Source organism: Anser anser (assembly GCF_964211835.1).
Source record: "Anser anser genome assembly, chromosome: 18".
In the NCBI taxonomy this organism is placed as follows: domain Eukaryota; kingdom Metazoa; phylum Chordata; class Aves; order Anseriformes; family Anatidae; genus Anser; species Anser anser.
Genome location: NC_139739.1, coordinates 1,436,379 through 1,454,637, shown reverse-complemented (window position 1 = coordinate 1,454,637; position 18,259 = coordinate 1,436,379). Strand labels below are relative to the sequence as shown.

Genomic DNA, 18,259 nt, shown 5'->3' with positions numbered 1-18,259 from the left:
GGGCAGCAGCTCCACAGCCAGGCACTGGCTGGGCCTGTGCAGTATCCCTGGGTATTTCTGGAAAACAAAGATATTCGTAACCCAGTTTGCACTCTGGGTTCACATCAGGATTAGGCCCGTGGAAGTCAGTGTTGGAGTAGGGGCAGGAGGAAGACCGTGTTTTAGGTACCGAGGGGCTGCGAAACAAGCCCCTGGGCTTCTTACCTCCTTTTTGCCATCAGCACAGCAGGGAGGGCAAGCCAGAGCCAGGCTGCGCAGGAGCGGAGGTGACACAGACGAGGAGAAGCGGGCTGCTCGGTCGGCGTTGCCGTAGCTCTGTGAATCATTCCCATCCCTGCAGCATCTCTGCTGTTTTGTACTCCTGTTTTGTATTCACTGCCTGTTTGGGGAGCATGCACTGGCAGAGTTAATACATGCAAAGTTTCACCCTTTTCCCATCTTAACCTGAAATTTCCTGTTATAAAATGCTCCCATGGTGATGGAGGAAAACTGTCGCCCTTCCTCTCTCCATCGGAGCCCTGCCCAGCAAACACCCACAATGCTAGGGTGGGGACAGCTCCTGCTGCCGTTCCGAAAGCGCTGTGTTTTCTTAAAACCCTATTGTTTCTGCGTGATGTAATTGCAATGCTCTGTACATCCAGCTTTGCGTGCAGTGGGAGCAGCTGCAGGCTCTTGTGCCGTGATAAGCCCTGCGCAGGGGCGGCTCAGATAGCAGGGAGGACTCGCTCGTACATGACGGCTCGTTGCTCGGAGGGAATCCGCGAGGCACAGCACCGAACTGGGTGCTGCAGAGCCCAGCGCTTCCTTCTGTGCTTCAGCAGTAAGCCAGAAAATGGTGCTGTTGGCTTTTAGAGGGGCTGCCTTGACAGAGCCTGGCTTAAAGCATCACTGTTTGTCCTTTAAGAAAAGGAAAAAACATTAATATGCTTAGAGGGATTGTTTTATAGCCTGTGACTTCATCGTTTATGTAAACTAAGATGGGGCGAGTCGCTTTGCTGCCAAATTAGGACTGAAATTAGTAGAAATTTGCACTCTGGGGAGACAGCGTGACCTCTCTGAAGGCTACAAGAAAGCAGTTCATTTCATACCCAAACAAACAGTGTTTGAACAACTGAATTGGCATGGGACTTTGTTTTTTTATCATCTCCAGTGGTAAATGTCAGCGGCAGGCTGAGGGAGGGTGCTGCTCTGAGTGACAAACCAGCAGAGCAGAGCTGATGTGACACGGCTGTGTTTCGTGGGTCAAATAGGAGAATTTATTGGATGCATTTTCCACTTATTTATAGACGTGCCCACCTCTGATAGCGTGGCTTGAGCGTGCCCCCACTCCAGATACCATGTTCTTTGCCTTTTCAGTGGCCTTTTCTCTCTCTCTTGCAGTCTTCGCAGAGCTGCAGCTCCGGCCGACAGAATCACGCCCGGCTGCAGAGCGACTCCAGCTCCAGCACGCAGGTGAGCGGCGGCGCTTTGTCCCCTCTCGCCCGTTCGCACTCTGGCTGCCCTACTGCACGAGGCTCTCTCCCCTGCCTTGGGCTGCTTGCTAACCGCAATGGTTCCTGCCAAACAGAGCCGTAGTTGGAGGAAGTAAATGACTCTCAAACCTGCCTCTGGAGCCACTAAGGTCAGGGCCGCGCACTGCGTGGCGGTGTTTAATATTCACCTGCCCGCTCTGCCCGGGCTCGAAGGACCAACCCACACGTGGCCCTCACACATGAGGGCCTTTGGCTGCTCCATATGGTGGTAACCACGTGCTTAATCAGCCACTTCAAATGGCATTCTGCCCAATGTATTGTGCTGAGTAAAGCATAGTCCTCTGGAGCGTGGACTGGGGGCTCTGAGCTGTGCAAAGGCCTCAGCACTGACCTGCCAGATGAAAGCAGGGGAGCCTGAAGGCTGAGGGCAGCAGAGCTGTCCCATCACTGTGCCCAGAAACCCTTCCAGAGTCCGGTTAAAATGGGCCAGAGCTTGGTGCTCAGCTGAAGTTGACCTTGACTTCAGGGAAGATGTGGAGCCCCAGCCAGGCACAGCATTAGCCGGTGAAAATGCCTTCGGGTCCTCTGAGCCTTTTTGCACTGGTTGCTCACGTGAGCCCTGCGCAGACCGTGAACGTGGTCTGCTGTGGTCTGCACCGCACTTTGCTTGGGGAGCAAGGCGCATCGCTGCAGGACTTGCGGGCTCTCGGGTGCTTGCTGGCCTCCCGTGGTGGGGCCGGAGCACTAATAAGTAAGAGCAGCTCGCTGCCTACTTGGCAGCATTGTCGATGCATTTGGAGCAAGCATCTGGGGAAATGGCCTCCTCTGTATGTAGCCCTCTTCAGAGCAGATCTTCCTCCCTCCCTGCTGTGGGGAACATGGGCATGACATCCCCAAGAGCTGTCACATGCAGCAGGCTTGCTCGCTCTGACGGGGCTCTGCTTGCCCTGTGCAGGTGTTTGAATCGGTGGATGAGGTGGAACAGACTGAAGCAGATGCTCAGCTGGAAGATGGAAAACAAAGCAAGATCCCCAACGGGAACGTTCCCAATGGCACGTGTTCGCCTGATTCTGGCCATCCCTCTTCCCAGAACTTCTCCATTGCGTCGGGATTCTCGGAGCGCAGCTTCAGCAACGAGGACAGCGCCCTGGAAACCAACAAGTCCTCAGCCAGCTCGCAAGGGAAGGCTGGTGGGTCCGACGCGACAGCCCCGCAGGACCTGGATGGGGCTGCGCAGGAGGAAAAGCTGCAGGGTCAGGACAGCCTGGAAGGTGAATTTCCGACCGGTGGAAGCCTGGACTTTGTTCCTGTGGGGGAGAGCTCAGCAGGGGTCCTGCGTGGGCGTGATGCTGTGGCCCTGACGGTGGTAGAGAGCTGGGCAGACAGTGAGGCTGAAAAGCAAAGCTTGGTGGAGAGCGAAGATAACCTCTCTGAGGAGCCGGAGATGGAGAGCTTGTACCCGCAGCTGGATTCCCTGGCTGTGGCGGATCTGGCCAACAGCGAAGCATCTCCTGTCTCCTCGACGGGTGTCACCTACTCTGTAAGTCTTTATTTCTTCACTGAGTGGGTTTTTTGTGAGTCTCTCACCACTTCCCTGTGTTTGCCCTGTGCTAATCCTGCACTGTGCCAACCCAAACTCTGCCCTGTTGCTCCCTTGCCCTTGCAATTTTCTTTTTTTATTTGAAAACAAATCAACTTTGCTTTTGCTTTGGGCAGCCAGAGCTACTGGACATGTACACAGTGAACCTGCACCGCATCGAGAAGGACGTGCAGCGGTGCGACCGCAACTACTGGTACTTCACCCCCGCCAACCTGGAGAAGCTGCGCAACATCATGTGCAGGTGGGAGCTGCGGGGCCGGGGCAGGGCTGCCCGCCCTCCTGCACGGTGCTGGGGCAGGCTCCTGGCAGGGCTTCCCTGAATTTATTGTCAGACCGGAGCCCCAGACTTTGTTCCGGCTGCTGAGTTTGCCTCCTTGGCTTCCTCCTCTAAATTTCCTCTTCCACAGAACCAGGGCTGCAGCTGACGAGGAGCCCATCAGCCCTGTGCCTGCTGCGTGCCGGGGCTGGGCCAGGGCAGGGGGCTCCCTGGGGCTGCCCGCGTGTGCGAGCACAGGGTATAGCCCACCTGCTCTTGGAACATGCCTGGAAAAGTGTTTAATGAGGTCTAGTACTCATGAGAAATGCTGAAACAACCTAGTGGTTAGTGCCTACGCAGGAGCCCAGGGGACAGGAGTACCTGGGTGCCTTTCCATTTCTCCTTGCTTGCCCTGTGACTAAGAGGTCGTTGTGTGACATTCACCGACCCAGACCAGCTCCAGCTCAGCAGCTGTGGCTGCTGCAGGGGCAGTGGAGGCTGAAGCACTCTTACTCATCTTGCAAATATGAGGAGAAGCTGCTATTTCATTAGAGCTGTCACTTTATCTGGCAGCCGGAGTTGGAGATCTCTGCTGAGACGAGACCTACAATGCAGCAGAATTTGGAAAACTAGTGGGCAGGGTGGAAGAGATCGCTTCCCTGTGCCAGCAGCGGGTTGGAGCCCTTTCTGAACACTTTTGACTTGCTACCAAATATGGGAAGGTCTGTGCAGGGCCGGTCGCTTCCTGGGACGCCGGGTCCAGGGAGGCGAAGCAGGCAGCGCCGTGCAGGGGAGGCTCTCCCCAGCCCAGAGGATGAATCAAGGGGAAGGGTTGAGAATGAGAGAGACAAAGGAACAAACTCCATCGGTCCCTGCCCTTTGCCCAACCTCCTGCGCCTCGCCGTGCTCTCTGATTTCCCTTTTCCCTGCTCCGAGCTCCAGGCAGCAGGCCTTGCACAGCGGATACCCCGGGCTGTGCCGCGCGTGGCTTACCTGGGAGTCACCGCTGGGACTTAATCATTTACAGGCCAGCTGCGGAGCAACGGGGCACGGGCGTAATGGGATGAACGGGTCTGATGTGCCCTGATGGCCCCGGCTGTGCGCTGGGGGCGGCTTGTAGGGCACGCCAGCATCACAGGGGTAAAGGCAGGGCACGTGCCAGCGGGCCGCGGCGCTGGGAAATGGGGCAGGGGCTTAGCCCTGGGCACGGGGAGGGGGCTCACGGCTTTCCTGCCCTCCTTCACAGCTACATCTGGCAGCACATTGAGATTGGCTACGTGCAGGGGATGTGTGACCTGCTGGCCCCTCTCCTGGTCATCCTGGACGATGGTGAGTGGGTGGCTCTGCCCCGCTCTCCGCTGCTGTAGTGGGAGTGCACGGGGGGATCTGCTGGGTCCCACACCCAGAGGGGGGGAGCCTTGGGGTGCTTCCAAGGCCAGTCCCTGCCGTGCACCCCCGGCTCTGCGTGTGCGTGCAGTGGGGACGGGTGCTGCTGCCCGGGTGTTGCAGGCATGGTCACGCGCGGGTGCGGATGCGGTGGTGCCCTTGCGACAGAGCGCTGACTCTCCGTCTTCCCCGTGCAGAGGCTCTGGCTTTCAGCTGCTTCACTGAGCTCATGAAAAGGATGAACCAGAACTTCCCCCATGGGGGGGCCATGGACACCCACTTTGCTAACATGAGATCCCTGATCCAGGTAGGGCAGTCCTGGCGCAGGGGCAGCAGCCTCTCAGGGCAGTGAGGGAGAGCTGTTCTTGGGGTGGGGGCCTCCGTGGGACGGGCTGAGAGGAGCTTCCTGTGGCAGGAGAGCAGGGGGGCTGTAAAGAGAGCCCGGGAGTAACGTGTGGCAGGGCTGCAAGGGCGGGTGAAGCTGGGTGAACGATGGTGCGGGAGGCGAGCGGTGGGAGGGAGGGAAGCAGACAGAGGAGTGGTTGGTGCCTCAGGTGTGCACTGATGAGTTTCTTTTTGCTTTTCTTGGCAGATTCTGGACTCTGAGCTCTTCGAGCTGATGCACCAGAATGGTGATTACACTCATTTCTACTTCTGCTACCGATGGTTTCTCCTCGACTTCAAGAGAGGTGTGTGCAGGGAGGGAGAAAGATGAGACCAGCGAAGGGGGGTGAAGTGAGGGTCTGCCACGCTTCCCCACTTCTCAATATGCTCTGCAGCTTTAGTCGTTTAACTTCATTTTTTGCTATGTGCTTCTGTTTTGCTTTTCCCTGGTAGGTTTGAGGCTGACTTTTCTGTCTAGTTACAGAACCTGTTGCTCCAGAGCTGCTGGTGAGCTTCCAGCAGGTTTATGTCCTGAAGTCTGTACCACCTGCTGCAGGCCAGAATATTTGTCTCTGTAGATGGCTGACTTATTCCTTGGAACAGGTTCTTGTGGGAAGAAACCACCAGCCTGTCTTCCCCAGTGCTGCTGCGAGTGCTGTGAGTCAGGATGGTTGTAAGCCAGGGGCTGGTGTAGTGACTGCTGGTTTTTTCTCCTCCCTTAACAGAGCTGGTGTACGATGATGTGTTCGCCGTCTGGGAGACCATCTGGGCAGCTGCACACGTTTCCTCCACACACTATGTGCTCTTCATAGCCCTGGCTTTGGTGGAAATGTACCGGGACATAATCTTGGAGAACAACATGGATTTTACAGACATCATCAAATTTTTCAATGGTACGGCTCGTGTTCTGTTGGGCTGAATTTGTGGCAGCTGCTCAGGTGCAGGCTGCACGTCTGTCTGGCTGTAGGCAGTCACGTCTCGAACACACTGGTAAATGTTGAACAGGGCAGCGTATGGTTGTGCTACGCTGGTACTTGGAACGTGATGTTAAAGAGATCTCCTGCGTCTGAAGGGTTCAGACGATGCCTGGGGGACCATCCTTGGTCACAGCCTGCCTTATCTGTGCTTGGAGGGAGCTGTGAGTGTAGGTGGTGCTTCCTGCAGGTTGTAATCGTGCTGAGATAAGCTCCGTAATGATGGCCCTTCAGGGTCAGGTGTCTCTGCAAGGGCTGGTGCTTAGGGACTCGGATGTGAGTTCACAGCTTCGGCTGCTGCCTCAGGCTTGGCTGTGAAGCAGAGTGGTGAGGCCTGGGGGGCTCCTCGAGATGCTGGGCTGCTCAGGTATCGCCTCTCTGTGGGCTCCTTCTGTCTGTGTTCCAGAAATGGCCGAGCGGCACAACACCAAGCAGATCCTGAAGCTGGCTCGGGACCTTGTGTACAAAGTCCAGACTTTGATCGAGAACAAGTGAAGGACGTGGAGAAGACGAGGCATCCAGACGAAGAGCCGGGACTCCCCTTCAATGCTTCCTCTCCCTCTCCTTTTTCGTGACGTGCCGCGCCTGTGGAAGGAAGGTAGTTGGACACGTGCTGCTGTCTAAGCCGGAGGTAGCCCCAGCTCTCCCAGTGCTGTGCGCAGTGTTAGGTCTGGGGGCCCTGGCTCAGCTCCTCGCAGCGTTCTCCGGTGACTTAACCAAAGATCTGTACAATCGCGTTTTATTGCTAAAGACTTCTTTGGAAGCAGGACCAGGCAGTCGCTTCCTTGCCTCGCCGTGGCAGAGGTGTGGCACGTGGGTGACCACCGCGACCGCAGAGGCAGCTGCCAGCATCCCAGGTCGGAGCTGGGGGTCTGGGAGAGCTGGGCTGGCAGCCCCCCGGGGCTGACGGGCTCTACAGCCTCTGTCGGGAGGAAATCGAGCTGCTTCCTTCGACAGCCCTTACCATGGCACGGGGAAGCTGGCCAGCCCTGCAAGCCCAGGCAGGACAGGGATGCTGCCAGTACTCGGTTTCTTACAATCGTTATGAGGCTCTGCCAGTAACAGAGGGACTTCGATCGCAGGAATTCCTCTTCTTTTGACCTTGTCCCTTGATGCATAGCATTTCCTTTAGTGTTTTTAGGGCTCCGATCTCTCCCTGGGATTTTTACATTGTTTGTTACTACAATATCTGAGCACACAGGAGTTTTGTCTGGGGATGGATTTTCGGAAGAGCTCCAAAGTCAGCATTGGGTTTCTCTTTCAAAATCCAGCCTCTGTAACACACTCTGAACACTGGAAAATCTGGTCCTGGCCTCATCTGGGAGCTCTAGACCTGAGGTTTTTGTACCTGCCTTACTCTAGCTGCTTGTGTTAGCAGTCTGGTCTCCTGATCGTTCTTCTGCAACCTGTGTTAGGGGAGAGCTCCTCGGAAGGCAAGTCAGAGCTCCTGACTTAAGTGACTGTCCTGACTTTTCCCTCGGAAGGTGCCTGTCTCTCCCTCTATTAATCAAAAGACCAGCTGCTTACATCTAACCAGTGCAAACAATCCCCTTGGTGCCTGCAGGTTTTCTGTGTGCTTATGGGGCTGGTTGCAAAGCCCTCTAAGTCCACTGAAAGTCTCCGGTTAGGTCCTGGTGGGCTGCTTTCACCTGCGAAGGACCAAATAGGCCAAGGTCCCTGAGTGGTCTTTGCTTTTAGAAGATGCACTTCTGTGGCCACCTTTCCTGCAGTGGCTCTCCAGCGTTGCACCCCTGGAGCACGCTGCATGAAGTGCCTCTCCAGCACTATCAGCCTGAGAGCTGAGCTTCTGTGCCGTGCTGTGGCTGTGTTACGGAGGGTTTGGATTCATTTCTCAACTCAGGTAAAAATAAAAAAAAAAGGAAAAGGAGAAGTGTAGGTTATTGGCAGGCCGAGTTCAGCCAGAGGGAGATTTGCCATGGCCACAGAAAGCTGCCGTGAAGGTGTGCTTTCAGCAGCAGGGAAGATGCTAGGCTGTAGCTCTCCATAAGGGTACTTCTCTCAAGTTTTGCTGCAAAAATCTGTGTTCCCCCTCCGTGTAATGTGTGATGCGTGCGTGCTGTCCTCCTCCCCTCTGCAAGATAAGGGCCTCCTGCTCTTCTCTCGCTGATGGAGCGCTGCTCGCCAGCAGGGAAGAGGGGCCCTTCCCTTCCGTGGGCCGTCTGTCTGTGCTGGTGTACCCTGTATTTACTTGTGGCGTGTGTTAGATGTTGCTTGAACAGAAAAGATGTACAAGGCTGCAGAAGAGAAAACTTGCTCCAGAGACCTTCTGCAGTTGTGGTGAAGCAGTCTGAGTAAGTCAGCTACTCTTTCTGCAACGCTGGGACACGGAGCTCCCAGCTGTGAAAAGTAGGGAACAGTGCATGCCACCATCTGCAGGGAACAGGACTGCAGCAGGGGGTGAGAGTGATGGGGAGAGCCGTTCATTTCTTATAAAGCCAACAAGCAAAAGCTATTACCAACAGTCTAGGTGGGAAATTATTTGAAGAAGTTTTTTGCGTGAAACCTCCAAAGAGTGCTTGGTCTGCAGTCTGTGGTAGCACAGGAAACAAAAGCAGTTGAGCTTTGAATCTGCAAGTTTCCGTGGGATTCTCTCATTTTTCCATAAAGCAGGAAGCTCGTGCCCTCCCTGCCAGCCTGTTCCTGCTCTGTCTAGGTCTTGGGACAGGCAAACATCTGCCTGCGTAACCTCTTCCAAAGGGGAAGGGAAAGTGCTCTGCCCTTCCCTCTCTGAGGGACGAGAACCAATGGGTTAACTGAAACACAGTCCTAACAAGCAACGTCGCTGACACTTTTATCTTTCAAGCTTCTGTTTTTCTTTTCTTGGTTTTTAAACAAAAAACAGCCAAGAAAATCTGCACAATATTTGCTGTCTGTATTAACTGAGAGTGTCTTTGGGCCGCTCAATAGCAGTGTTTTTTGAATAACTTCTGGGGGAAAAAAAGTATTTATTTATTGATTGTACATTACCGTGTGTCCTTGTATACTGAAGTGTGTGAGTGTGCGTTGTTATGCAAATGGAGATATATCTTTTCAATGTTGCAAACATATCTTGTAAATGTTTACCAGAAAATTGTGTCTATATATAGTATATATATATATATATACAGTATAGAGAGAAATATGTGAATTAAGCGGGTTATTTTTTGAGGGGGGGAGAAGAAATGTATTGCTTCAAGGACCGCGTGGTTTCTCTAGCACCCGTTCCGTGATGTGCCAATCGGTCACTGCCCTGTGCTGTGCTACGCGTGCTGGACGGCGGCAGGAGGCTCGGAGCAGAACCGTCGTGACCTCAGCTCGGCTTGATTTTAGTTCTGATTTTAAAACTCTGGAAAAGAAGGACAAAAGGAGTGTGGAGGGGGGGAGCTTTGTTCCAGCACAGCGCTGTGCGGGGTTTTGTGCTGGCCCTGGGTCAGCTCGGGTAAGGGCAGTTGGAGAGCTGGGATCTGGTGTGAGTCGCAAAGAAAGCGGATAGTCCAAAGAATATAACGTGCCAGGTTACATTTAAATTGGTACTGAAATAATTCTCCTTTGCAGCTGATGACACTTAGAGAACATCAGGTGATCTGCACAGAGTGCTCGCAGAGCTGAGCCGCTCTCCTGGCTAGCGTCAGGCCAGGGCAGCTCTGCTGAAGCCGCTGTGTCCCTGGCTGTGCTCCTGGGCAAGTCTCACAAAAGTTGGTGAAAACCCCTGCTCCCGGGAGAGCAGAGGTGCAGCTGGTGTTCCCCTGCAGGTCTGAGACGAGAAAGGCAGCTCCCAGCCCCTGCCAGCCCTCTGCAGGACGGTGGCCCTGGGGCTCAGAAATGGCTGGTGAGTGTGATCAGCCCTGCGCCCGGCCCTCCCGCAGCCAGGGCTGTCCTCCTGGGCTCAGTTTTGAGCGTCAGAGGAGTCGCAGCTTCTCCCCGCAGCAGCTCTGCTCTTGGCGACTCCTCTGGCACGGAGGCTGCCCTGCCAGGGCATTTACGTGCCGGTGGAGGTGTGCACCGAAGGGCCTGAGCACCAGGAGTCTGGGCCTCGAGATCTGTTTAAAGTGACCAAGATTTAAGGAAAGGTTCTTGCTGTGCACCTGGTTGTGGGCCTCATCCTCTCCCGCTGGCTCTGCCCCTCTGCTCGGTGCCACGAGATAAAACCTCGCTCTGCTCCGCGGCACCGCGGCTCCCACCCCGGCTGTGCAGCCGGAGGTTGCCTGCTCGGGCCGGGGGAGAAGCCTGCCCATATACAGTAATCTTGTCTGGCTCCGGGAGAGGGAATGCTTCATCCTCGCAGATCCTGCAGCTGCGATTCACCCCTTGAGAGCTCTGCGGGACCAGGGCCCGAGCTGCTCGCTCCCTGGGCTCCGCGCCGCTGCCTCCTCCCTGCCCGCTCGCATCCCGCTCCGCCGCGGGCCGATCGTCCGTCTCCCTGCTCCTGCACTCGCCCGTGCTGGAGCTGCTCAGCTCTCCGATCGTCTCGGTGTGTTTAAACGCCGGCAGTGTTTGAATCCCGGCCCTGCTTTTCCCCGAGGGAGTCACTGATGGGTCCTTGCTGCATTTGAGCTTTCCGCCGGTGCAAGCTGCCAAATAACTCTCGGTACCCATCTTTTTTAGTGTTGCTAACGTAAACACCTTACAAGTTGTCTTTGTTCCTAAATGTGTGATTTTTTTTATAGGAGTTTTTCTTACTGTCTTGGTTCTCTGAATTGCTTAGGTACTGACACTTTTCATGAAGATTGAGAGGGTTTTTTGCCTGGGAACTTCCTGCTGCCACCCTGTGCTGCTCTCATCCAGCCCCTTGCTGAACATCCCTGAACACAGCCAAATATAGCTGGTATTGTAACCAGAGCCAGCAACGCAAGTGCAGGTATCAGCAACGGTTTTCACCGGTAAATAAAAAACATATCGAGAGGAGTGACTGCTCTTGATGTGGTCGCTTGGAATCGTAGTTCTGCTCTGGGCAAGCTGCGAGCCCGTGCCTAAATCCCCCCTTGGAGACAGACACAAGCCTTGCGACAGGCTTGTGGCCAGGAACAAATGTAGGGGATGAGATTCTTCTTACCCTTTCTTCTTTATTACTTCTATTTATTTTTAAAAATCTGGATGGGTACTTTTCCTTTCTTCTTCCATTTCTTTTGAGTAGTTGGCTAGGTCTCTGCACTGGGAGCTGCTGTGGCAAACAGTCCTCAGAACAGATATGGGACCAGTTTCGGGATTCTCATCATGTAAGTTAGCTTTAAAAAACACCTTCCGATATTTTAAGTGGCCGCTCTGTGCTGGGGCACTGCTGGCTAGCGGTGGCCTCTGAGCCCGTTCCTCAGTGGGGCCTCAGTGATTGTCGTTTCATCAAACACTTGCCAACTCCATTTGGGACTTTTCACTTCTGGGCACATTTTCTGCGTTTTAGTATTGCGTGAGCACAAACTGGAAGTGAAAGAGCACAATTTATGGATGAAGTGACAATTTCTAGCAACAGGGCCGTGCCGTAACTCTCACCAGAACCAGTTTTCAGAATCCTTGCAAGCATTTTCAGATACCCTGAAGTAGATACAATGCCACTTACTGTTGCGTGCTGTTTCAGGCGCTCAAATGATCTTCACTCAAGGTCATTATCCTCTTTGCCTGCCGTGAAGTAAACACACATTGCTGATTAAGGCACCCGAAGTCTTTGTGAGCTGCACTCACCTCGTTTATGTTCGTGGTGGCCATGGGCCAAGGCCAGGTTCTTTTTGGTGCCATAGCCATGCTTTTCTACAGCTCGGAGTGCTTGGATTTCTTCTGAACTTTGAATCTTGAATTTCCTGCAGAATGTATGCCGTTGGAATAGCCATATCGTTCTTTTGATATACAGCTAGTTGTAGTTTACCAGAAGCATATTCAACCTTAAATTCCAGCTCAGTAGTTGAACGACTCCCTTTTAAAAACCGATCTTGCACGCGGAGGCCGAGCAGGGAGCGCAGCGGTGGAGCTGCAGGGGCCGTGCCTGCAGCCCCTCGGTCCTGCCGCGTGGAGCCGGACCCCGAGCGGGCCCCCAGGGCTCTGCAGCCTGCTCCCCCCCGCCGTGCCCCTCGGCGGAGACCCCCGCGCCCCTCCGCTCCCTGCACGGGGCTGGTTGTGGATGGCCACTGCAGGAGGGGGAGGATGAGGGCTGCTTCCCATTAGCTTCTTTGTAGGAATGGGAAAACGCTCAACAGAGAAACTCCTGGGTAAAAAGCTCCACTTATCAGGGTGGGTTTTTTGTTTGTTTGTTTTTCATAAATCAATGCTAAAGTTTGAACTATGCACAAGATCTCAAAAAGTCCATGGGATTTTACGAATCAGTGTGGCTTCGCTGCTAGGGAAGGTAAAGAATTAAAAATCCTGATACTGGATACTGAGATACTAAAAATGTCATTTTTGTGAATGCATAAGCAGATCTACTGAAATTCTCAGAAATTCAGTCTCCTCTTAGAGTACAATTTCCAGGAGCCAGGGAAGGAGGAAAGCTGTTTTACATAAACAGAATTAAGTAAAAATTGTTGAAAATCCATCTCGGATATAACCTTAGACCCACGATTGTCGCTTCCCTCGTGCTAAAATGTGTTCTGGAGAGCTCGGCAGGGTGCACGGGTGCTGTTGGGCCGTCACCTGCTGCAGCTGTCGTGGCAATGCCAGGTAACGATGCGAGCTCTGGGGGACGAGGGTTTGCCTCTCAACAGCGGGGTTCTGAATGTATTCGATGTACTGGTATTAGACTTTTATGTTGCCCTACACTGAATTGCTGCTTTTATATGTTGGATGCCATTTCGGTCTCTGGGAGTTGCTCAGTCTGAGGTTAATGAGCACTATAGCTTTTAATATATTTGTAGAAGTGCTGCTACTGTTCTTAGATTTGAACTCCACACTGTGGTATGTTTTTTATTATTTTATTCATGCTTTTTTTTTTTTAATGTAAACCGTTCTTTATCGTTGTTCAGAAAGAAAAATTAAAGCTCTATTCTCTATGGTTGATGTATTTTCAGATCAATAAAGCCCTGGTTGTTCTTTCCGGCTGTGCGGTCCCTGCTCAGACAGTGGCCGGGGGGACCCCGACGAGGCAGCGCTGTCGGGATCAGAGCGGCTGCTTCCGAAGGCACGGGGCTGGCGGTGCTGCACCCAAACCATTGGGGCCCGGGGGGGTACCCTGCTGCTTTTACCCCGGTTTTGAGGACAGACGGGGGCGACCCGTACAGACTTGGGGCACAGCTGGTGAAGACCAGCTCCTCTCTGCTGCCAGCATGCAAGGGAAGGGGATTTGTCCCGTGCCTCTGTGTGCTCATGACCAGTCCCCGGGCCCAGATCTGAGCAGCAGGGGTGTGATGGGTGGCAGCAGGCACCCAGGGCAGTGCCTCGGTCCCTTCCACCTCCTTCCCTCCTGGGTTGGCAAACTGCTGAGGCTCCAGCTTGGTGCGCCTTTGGAGCTGAGAATGAGATGTTAGCAGCCAGGTGAAGGCACAGATACAAACGGGGGCAGTTGTTTCTTCTGAGAGGTAAACCGCAGCACAGACCACGGGAGGAAGCCTCTTGGAAAAATACTTCCAGGAAAAAAATGTGTTAAATGCACAGTTTGAAAAGCAGGCGCTGTCATCCGCTCTGTCGTGCTCCTCGTCACCACATCCAAGCTCTTCCCCTCGAGCCCTTTCTGACTCCGCAGTCCTGGCCCTTGGTTCAGCACCCACGGGCTCTCCTTGTCCTGCAGCCCCCGTGTCCCGGTTCCACCTTGGTGCCGTGTGGCCGCAGCTGCCTGCTGCTCCTGGCAAGGAAAGCTGCTAGGAAAAGCCACGGCAAAACGGCCCTGCAACAATTTTCAGTGTGGAAAAAGCTCCCATAGTCACTGAATGTATGTCAGTAAATGCTCACTGGTGCTGTTAATGAACAGTAATTCCACTTAATCTGCACCAAGCTCTTTCTGTGCTCTCTGAGCTGCTGACAAGGAATTTTTCAGTGTAAGAGTCGGAGGCAGGCTGAGGTCTCGCAGCGCGTGCTCCTTCCCTTAACCTCCTCCCACCTCCGGCGTTCCTGCAGCAGAGAACGCGCTCCTGTTTGCTGGAGTCTGGATGGTTTTGGTGCTTCGCAGCACCGCGACTGCTGCCGTAACGCAGCGCTGTGCCACGGCTCCTTGTCTCCCCGCAGCCCTGCCTGCAGGAAGGACGGAGACCCAGCGGGGCCTGGGGAGGAGGCCGGGGAGGAGGGAGGAGGCCGGCTCCAGCACCCCCAGCCGGGCTGCACGGGCCGGGGTTGGGGCTGGTCCCTCGGGCAGGCCGAGCCCTGCGGCACGGGGGGCACGGGGTGGGTGGCAAGTGGTGCGGAGCCGGCACTGCCAAGGGCAGGGGCTGCCCTGGGAAGGGGGAGCTGAGGGCTGTAACTGCACTGGGGAAACACAACCCTGGGACGGGAGTCTGCGGCCCTCCACGACCCTCTGCAGCCTCCACAGCCTTCCACACGGCTTGGCTGGAGGCTCTTGCTGTGATCCTCCTGTGGCCGTGGCCTTGCTGCCCGCGCCCGTCCCTGCCCTGGGCTCCGCTGGTCACTGACATCTCCTTGAGCCCCGCCGGTGCTGTCGCTGCTCCCTCTTCCTCGTGCACCCCCTTGGTGGCCTGGAGGACGTAACCTGGCGGCTGCCGAACTGGCGTGGGGAGCTTGGGGCTGGGGAGGAGAAGGCACGGTGGTGGCTCGTGTCCGCCTGCCTCCCCTGTAGCACAGCCGGGCAGCGCGCTCTGCAGCAGCACGGAAAACGGCCTTGGACTTCATCTCCCGAGCTTGCCTTGGTATTCCCCGGGTCTATCGCGGGACCTTTAAACTGCTGCCGATACGGCAGGCTGGTGCCTTTCTTGCTGCAGCTTAGCAGGTAACAGGGGTGACAACGTGGTCGTAAAGAAATGCCAGGAGGGTGAGGAGAGCGGGAGGACGGGTGCCTGCTGGTCCCAGCAGGTCTGCGGGGCTCAGGGGGCTCCCAGCACCGCCAGGGGAAGGGGCAGCAGGGAGCCCTGCCCCGGGAGGGCTCAGTGCCACCACCACCCCCTTCGCGACGTTGTGCTCGCCAGTGCCTGCACTGGGCAGTCCCATAGCTTGGTGTCGGCCTGAAGTTCGTGTTTTAAACAGCACCAACCAAGTTTAAATGCGCTTCTAAAAATGGGATAGACGAGAACGCAAGATCAGGTGCTCGCTCCAGATTCCTGCCTTTACATACTTATGAGAAGAGGCTTAATTAAATAAAACCTGGTATTTAATTAATCCTTAATATGTTTGCTTCTTGGGGCATGTTTGCTCTAATGGCACAGCACCAGTTTTTAGCGCAGGCTTAATTGATTGCAGGTGAATTCACAGCAAAGGACTTCAAAAGGCTGATGAAGACGCTCCCCAAACATGCATAGCTCAGAAAACGTCAGGGTGGGATTCCATCAGCCCTTATGAACGTGTTAATTACCTGATATTAATTGGCAAGCTAATTACTAGAGGCCAGGTCCCCAGTGTGCAAAAGCAGAAATGTTCTGCGTGCATGGAGCGGAGAGCGTGGCAAAAATCATGCTGCTTAGATGGATGAAAGTGAATGGTCCTAAAAGTGAATTCCTTTCATTTTTAATTTTGGGCACTTTCTCACAAAAGCAGTGATCCTGAGGTCATGCTTTGAAGCAGACTTATGCTGGCAGAGCCACTGAGTGCAGCGGCGTGCCCGGCATCCTGCCCTGCAGCCCGCGTTGCTGCTCTGTGCAGGATCGGCCCCGCAGCCCCGCGCTCCTCCGGCAGCGCCGGCCTGAGCAGCTGTAGGACTCAGGCCTGAGAGCTGTGCGTGCACGGACCTGCGCTGATCCTGCTGCCGGATGACTACGTGGAAGGAAACTCGGTTCAACCCAGAGCAAAGTGTCTGTGCAGGTTTCCTCACCAGCTCGGTCAAGTGGTGTCAAGCTCGGAGCCTGCTGGAGGGGCTGGAGGCTGGCGGGATGCCGGCCTTGGTGAGCTTGGGCGCGATGGGGATGGGGGAGCCGCCGAGGGGCAGTGACTTTGTGAGCCCGTCGGTGTGGCCGTGAGCCCCGTCCTGCGACGTGGTGGCACGTGGCACCCCCACAGTGCCCTGGCTGCAGCAGCAGGGACGGACCAGGCGTATTTTTAGCACGCTGTTAACGTGCATGAAGCAACACGTTAAAATGTCAGTGCGAAGTGTCTCTAGTCTCAACATCTCCCTCCGCTAAGGTCTGCTCTGCCCTGTTAGCACCTCTAGCTGCATCTGACTTGTTCAAGGTGTTCTAACACGTGTTTCGGGGGTGCTCCTTTTCCAGAGAAAGCCCAGCCATTGCACAAGGGCTTACCCACAGCTGTGTGTAGCAATTCCTCAGCAAATCCTTTGGCGAGCCCCATTTTGCACCAGTGCAGCACAGTTTGTGCAGGCGGTGCTTGCTTCAGGCTGATCCCCCAAAAGGAGCTCTAGCACCGTGCTGACGGCGCTGGGGACAGCCCCTGCCGGCCTGCAACCTGCAGACTTCTTTGCTAGGCTGGTGTGCGGTGGCTGCGATGAGCAATGCACGCTGTGGGCATTCCAGAGGGTTGGGAAGGCACCTCACAGCCATGAAAAACAAGCTCGGATACGGAGGACAAAAGAGCAGGGATGTGTCGAGCCTCTTTTTAAGCACCAGGAAGCAGGGTGCATTTTCCTGGAGTATTTCCCAGAAAGCAAAAGCATTTCTGCGACACTTTTGGCAACTGCGTTAGGATGACATGTGCGTGTTCACCGCTATTCATCGCGGAGCTATCAGCTAAGACAGTGCACGCGCTGGGACCGCCTGCAGTGTTTGAGACAGCAGCGTACGTGCTGGGCAGTTTGCTGGAGGGCTGCGAGGCTGCTCGGGGAGAGACCGTCCCTGCATCCGCGCCTGGTCTCTGAATGGGTCAGCGAGTCGGCCCTGGGGTGGACGAGTTTACGTGAGCTTTTATTCGTTCAGCAAATGGCACAAAGATGCTTGCCTTTATCACTTTGACTAACAGCGTGTTGTTGTTGGCCGAGTTACAGGAGCGCGAGCTGAAATCTGAGTCACTCTTCTGCTTGGGAAAACAAAAACAGACTCCCAGGAAATCTGCTTTCCTTTGTTCTCACCACAGCCCCCACGCAGTCGGACCATGTGCCATTTGCTGATAGCGCAGGGCGGGCCGCAGACGGGCCGGGGCTGCTGCGTCCTCACCCAAAAGCAGCGAAGCCAAAACCGCCAGAGATTATATAATTGCAAAAACTCCACACCCACCAATTTTCACTCTGATGCAACGAAACCTCCACTACGGTGTGATCTTTAACAACTCTTTCCTCCTGGAGAGCATTATACATACAAATTTGATGCTCAATTATCCTTCCTTTCTGGATTTCTGTCTGGTGCTGCTTGCAGCAGCTGCAGGAGAATGAAGGCCTGGCACCCTCTGCCTTGCTGAACTTCTCCTTTCTGGAAGAGAGAGCGTTTTGTGGGTACTGGGGGTACGGCCTTGCGAGGCACTGCACACCATCGGAGTCCTGCATCCAGGCTGCTCGGAGCCCTCTGGGGCAGGAACGGTGCTCTGACAGAGCTGGCATTCGGTAGTGTTTTACAAACGCTCCCCATGAAATCAGGACTCCCTCTTCCATGCCTGCACCCCTTCAAGTCACGCCTGACACCTGGGGGCTGCAGAGCAGCCTGCAGCAGGCAAGGGGGGTCTGGAGGCCAGTGAAGGCCCCCGGCCATGGTGGGGACGGAGAGCAGGAGGGAAGCTTTGTTTTCTGTTTCCTTTTTGCGGATTATGTTGAGTTTGGCAGTAGCGCACCTTCCCGCGGCACTTCGTGCCTGAGACGTGCAGGGCGTTCCCGGCCGGCTCCTCTGGGGCCTCACCTCGCACCTTCAGCAGAAGTTTTGACCTTTGTGGGAGCACGCACTTTGTGGATGGTTGCAAGTCTGGACACCGAAGTGCTTTACTGCTTGGGGCCAGAGCCTTTCAAAGCCACGCCGGTCTGCGAAGAGCAGGTGCTTGTTCCCCGGGCCCAGCTGAGGTGTTTTCGCATGCGTCTCCACCTCCGTGTAATAGGAGTCACTTGCTCAGAGGGAAGAGACGAGGCTGTTAGTAACTGGGACAAAGGAAGGAATCTTGCCCGTGTGCCCAGAGGCTGTGTTTTGGGGCCGGGCAGGGACAGGCTCCTGTATGGCAGAGGTGACAGGGGAGCAGA

At 55.0% G+C, this 18,259-nt stretch overlaps 1 protein-coding gene across 11 annotated transcripts in view; it reads left to right on the top strand.

The window, feature by feature from the left end:
- Positions 1-13,044, top strand: part of SGSM1 (small G protein signaling modulator 1) — a 40,015-nt gene extending 26,971 nt beyond the window's left edge. For 9 of the 11 annotated variants that reach the window (XM_083803746.1, XM_083803752.1, XM_083803755.1 and 6 more), the window contains 8 exons: positions 1,381-1,452; positions 2,428-3,012; positions 3,189-3,313; positions 4,575-4,657; positions 4,912-5,021; positions 5,307-5,403; positions 5,824-5,991; positions 6,479-13,044. In XM_083803746.1, the coding sequence (XP_083659872.1) occupies positions 1,381-1,452; positions 2,428-3,012; positions 3,189-3,313; positions 4,575-4,657; positions 4,912-5,021; positions 5,307-5,403; positions 5,824-5,991; positions 6,479-6,567 (1,329 nt within the window). In that variant the 3' untranslated portion in view covers positions 6,568-13,044. The remainder of the gene's footprint in view (positions 1-1,380; positions 1,453-2,427; positions 3,013-3,188; positions 3,314-4,574; positions 4,658-4,911; positions 5,022-5,306; positions 5,404-5,823; positions 5,992-6,478) is intronic. The other 2 variants (XM_083803747.1, XM_083803753.1) reach the window with 1 other exon arrangement.
- The last annotated feature ends 5,215 nt before the right edge of the window (positions 13,045-18,259 follow it).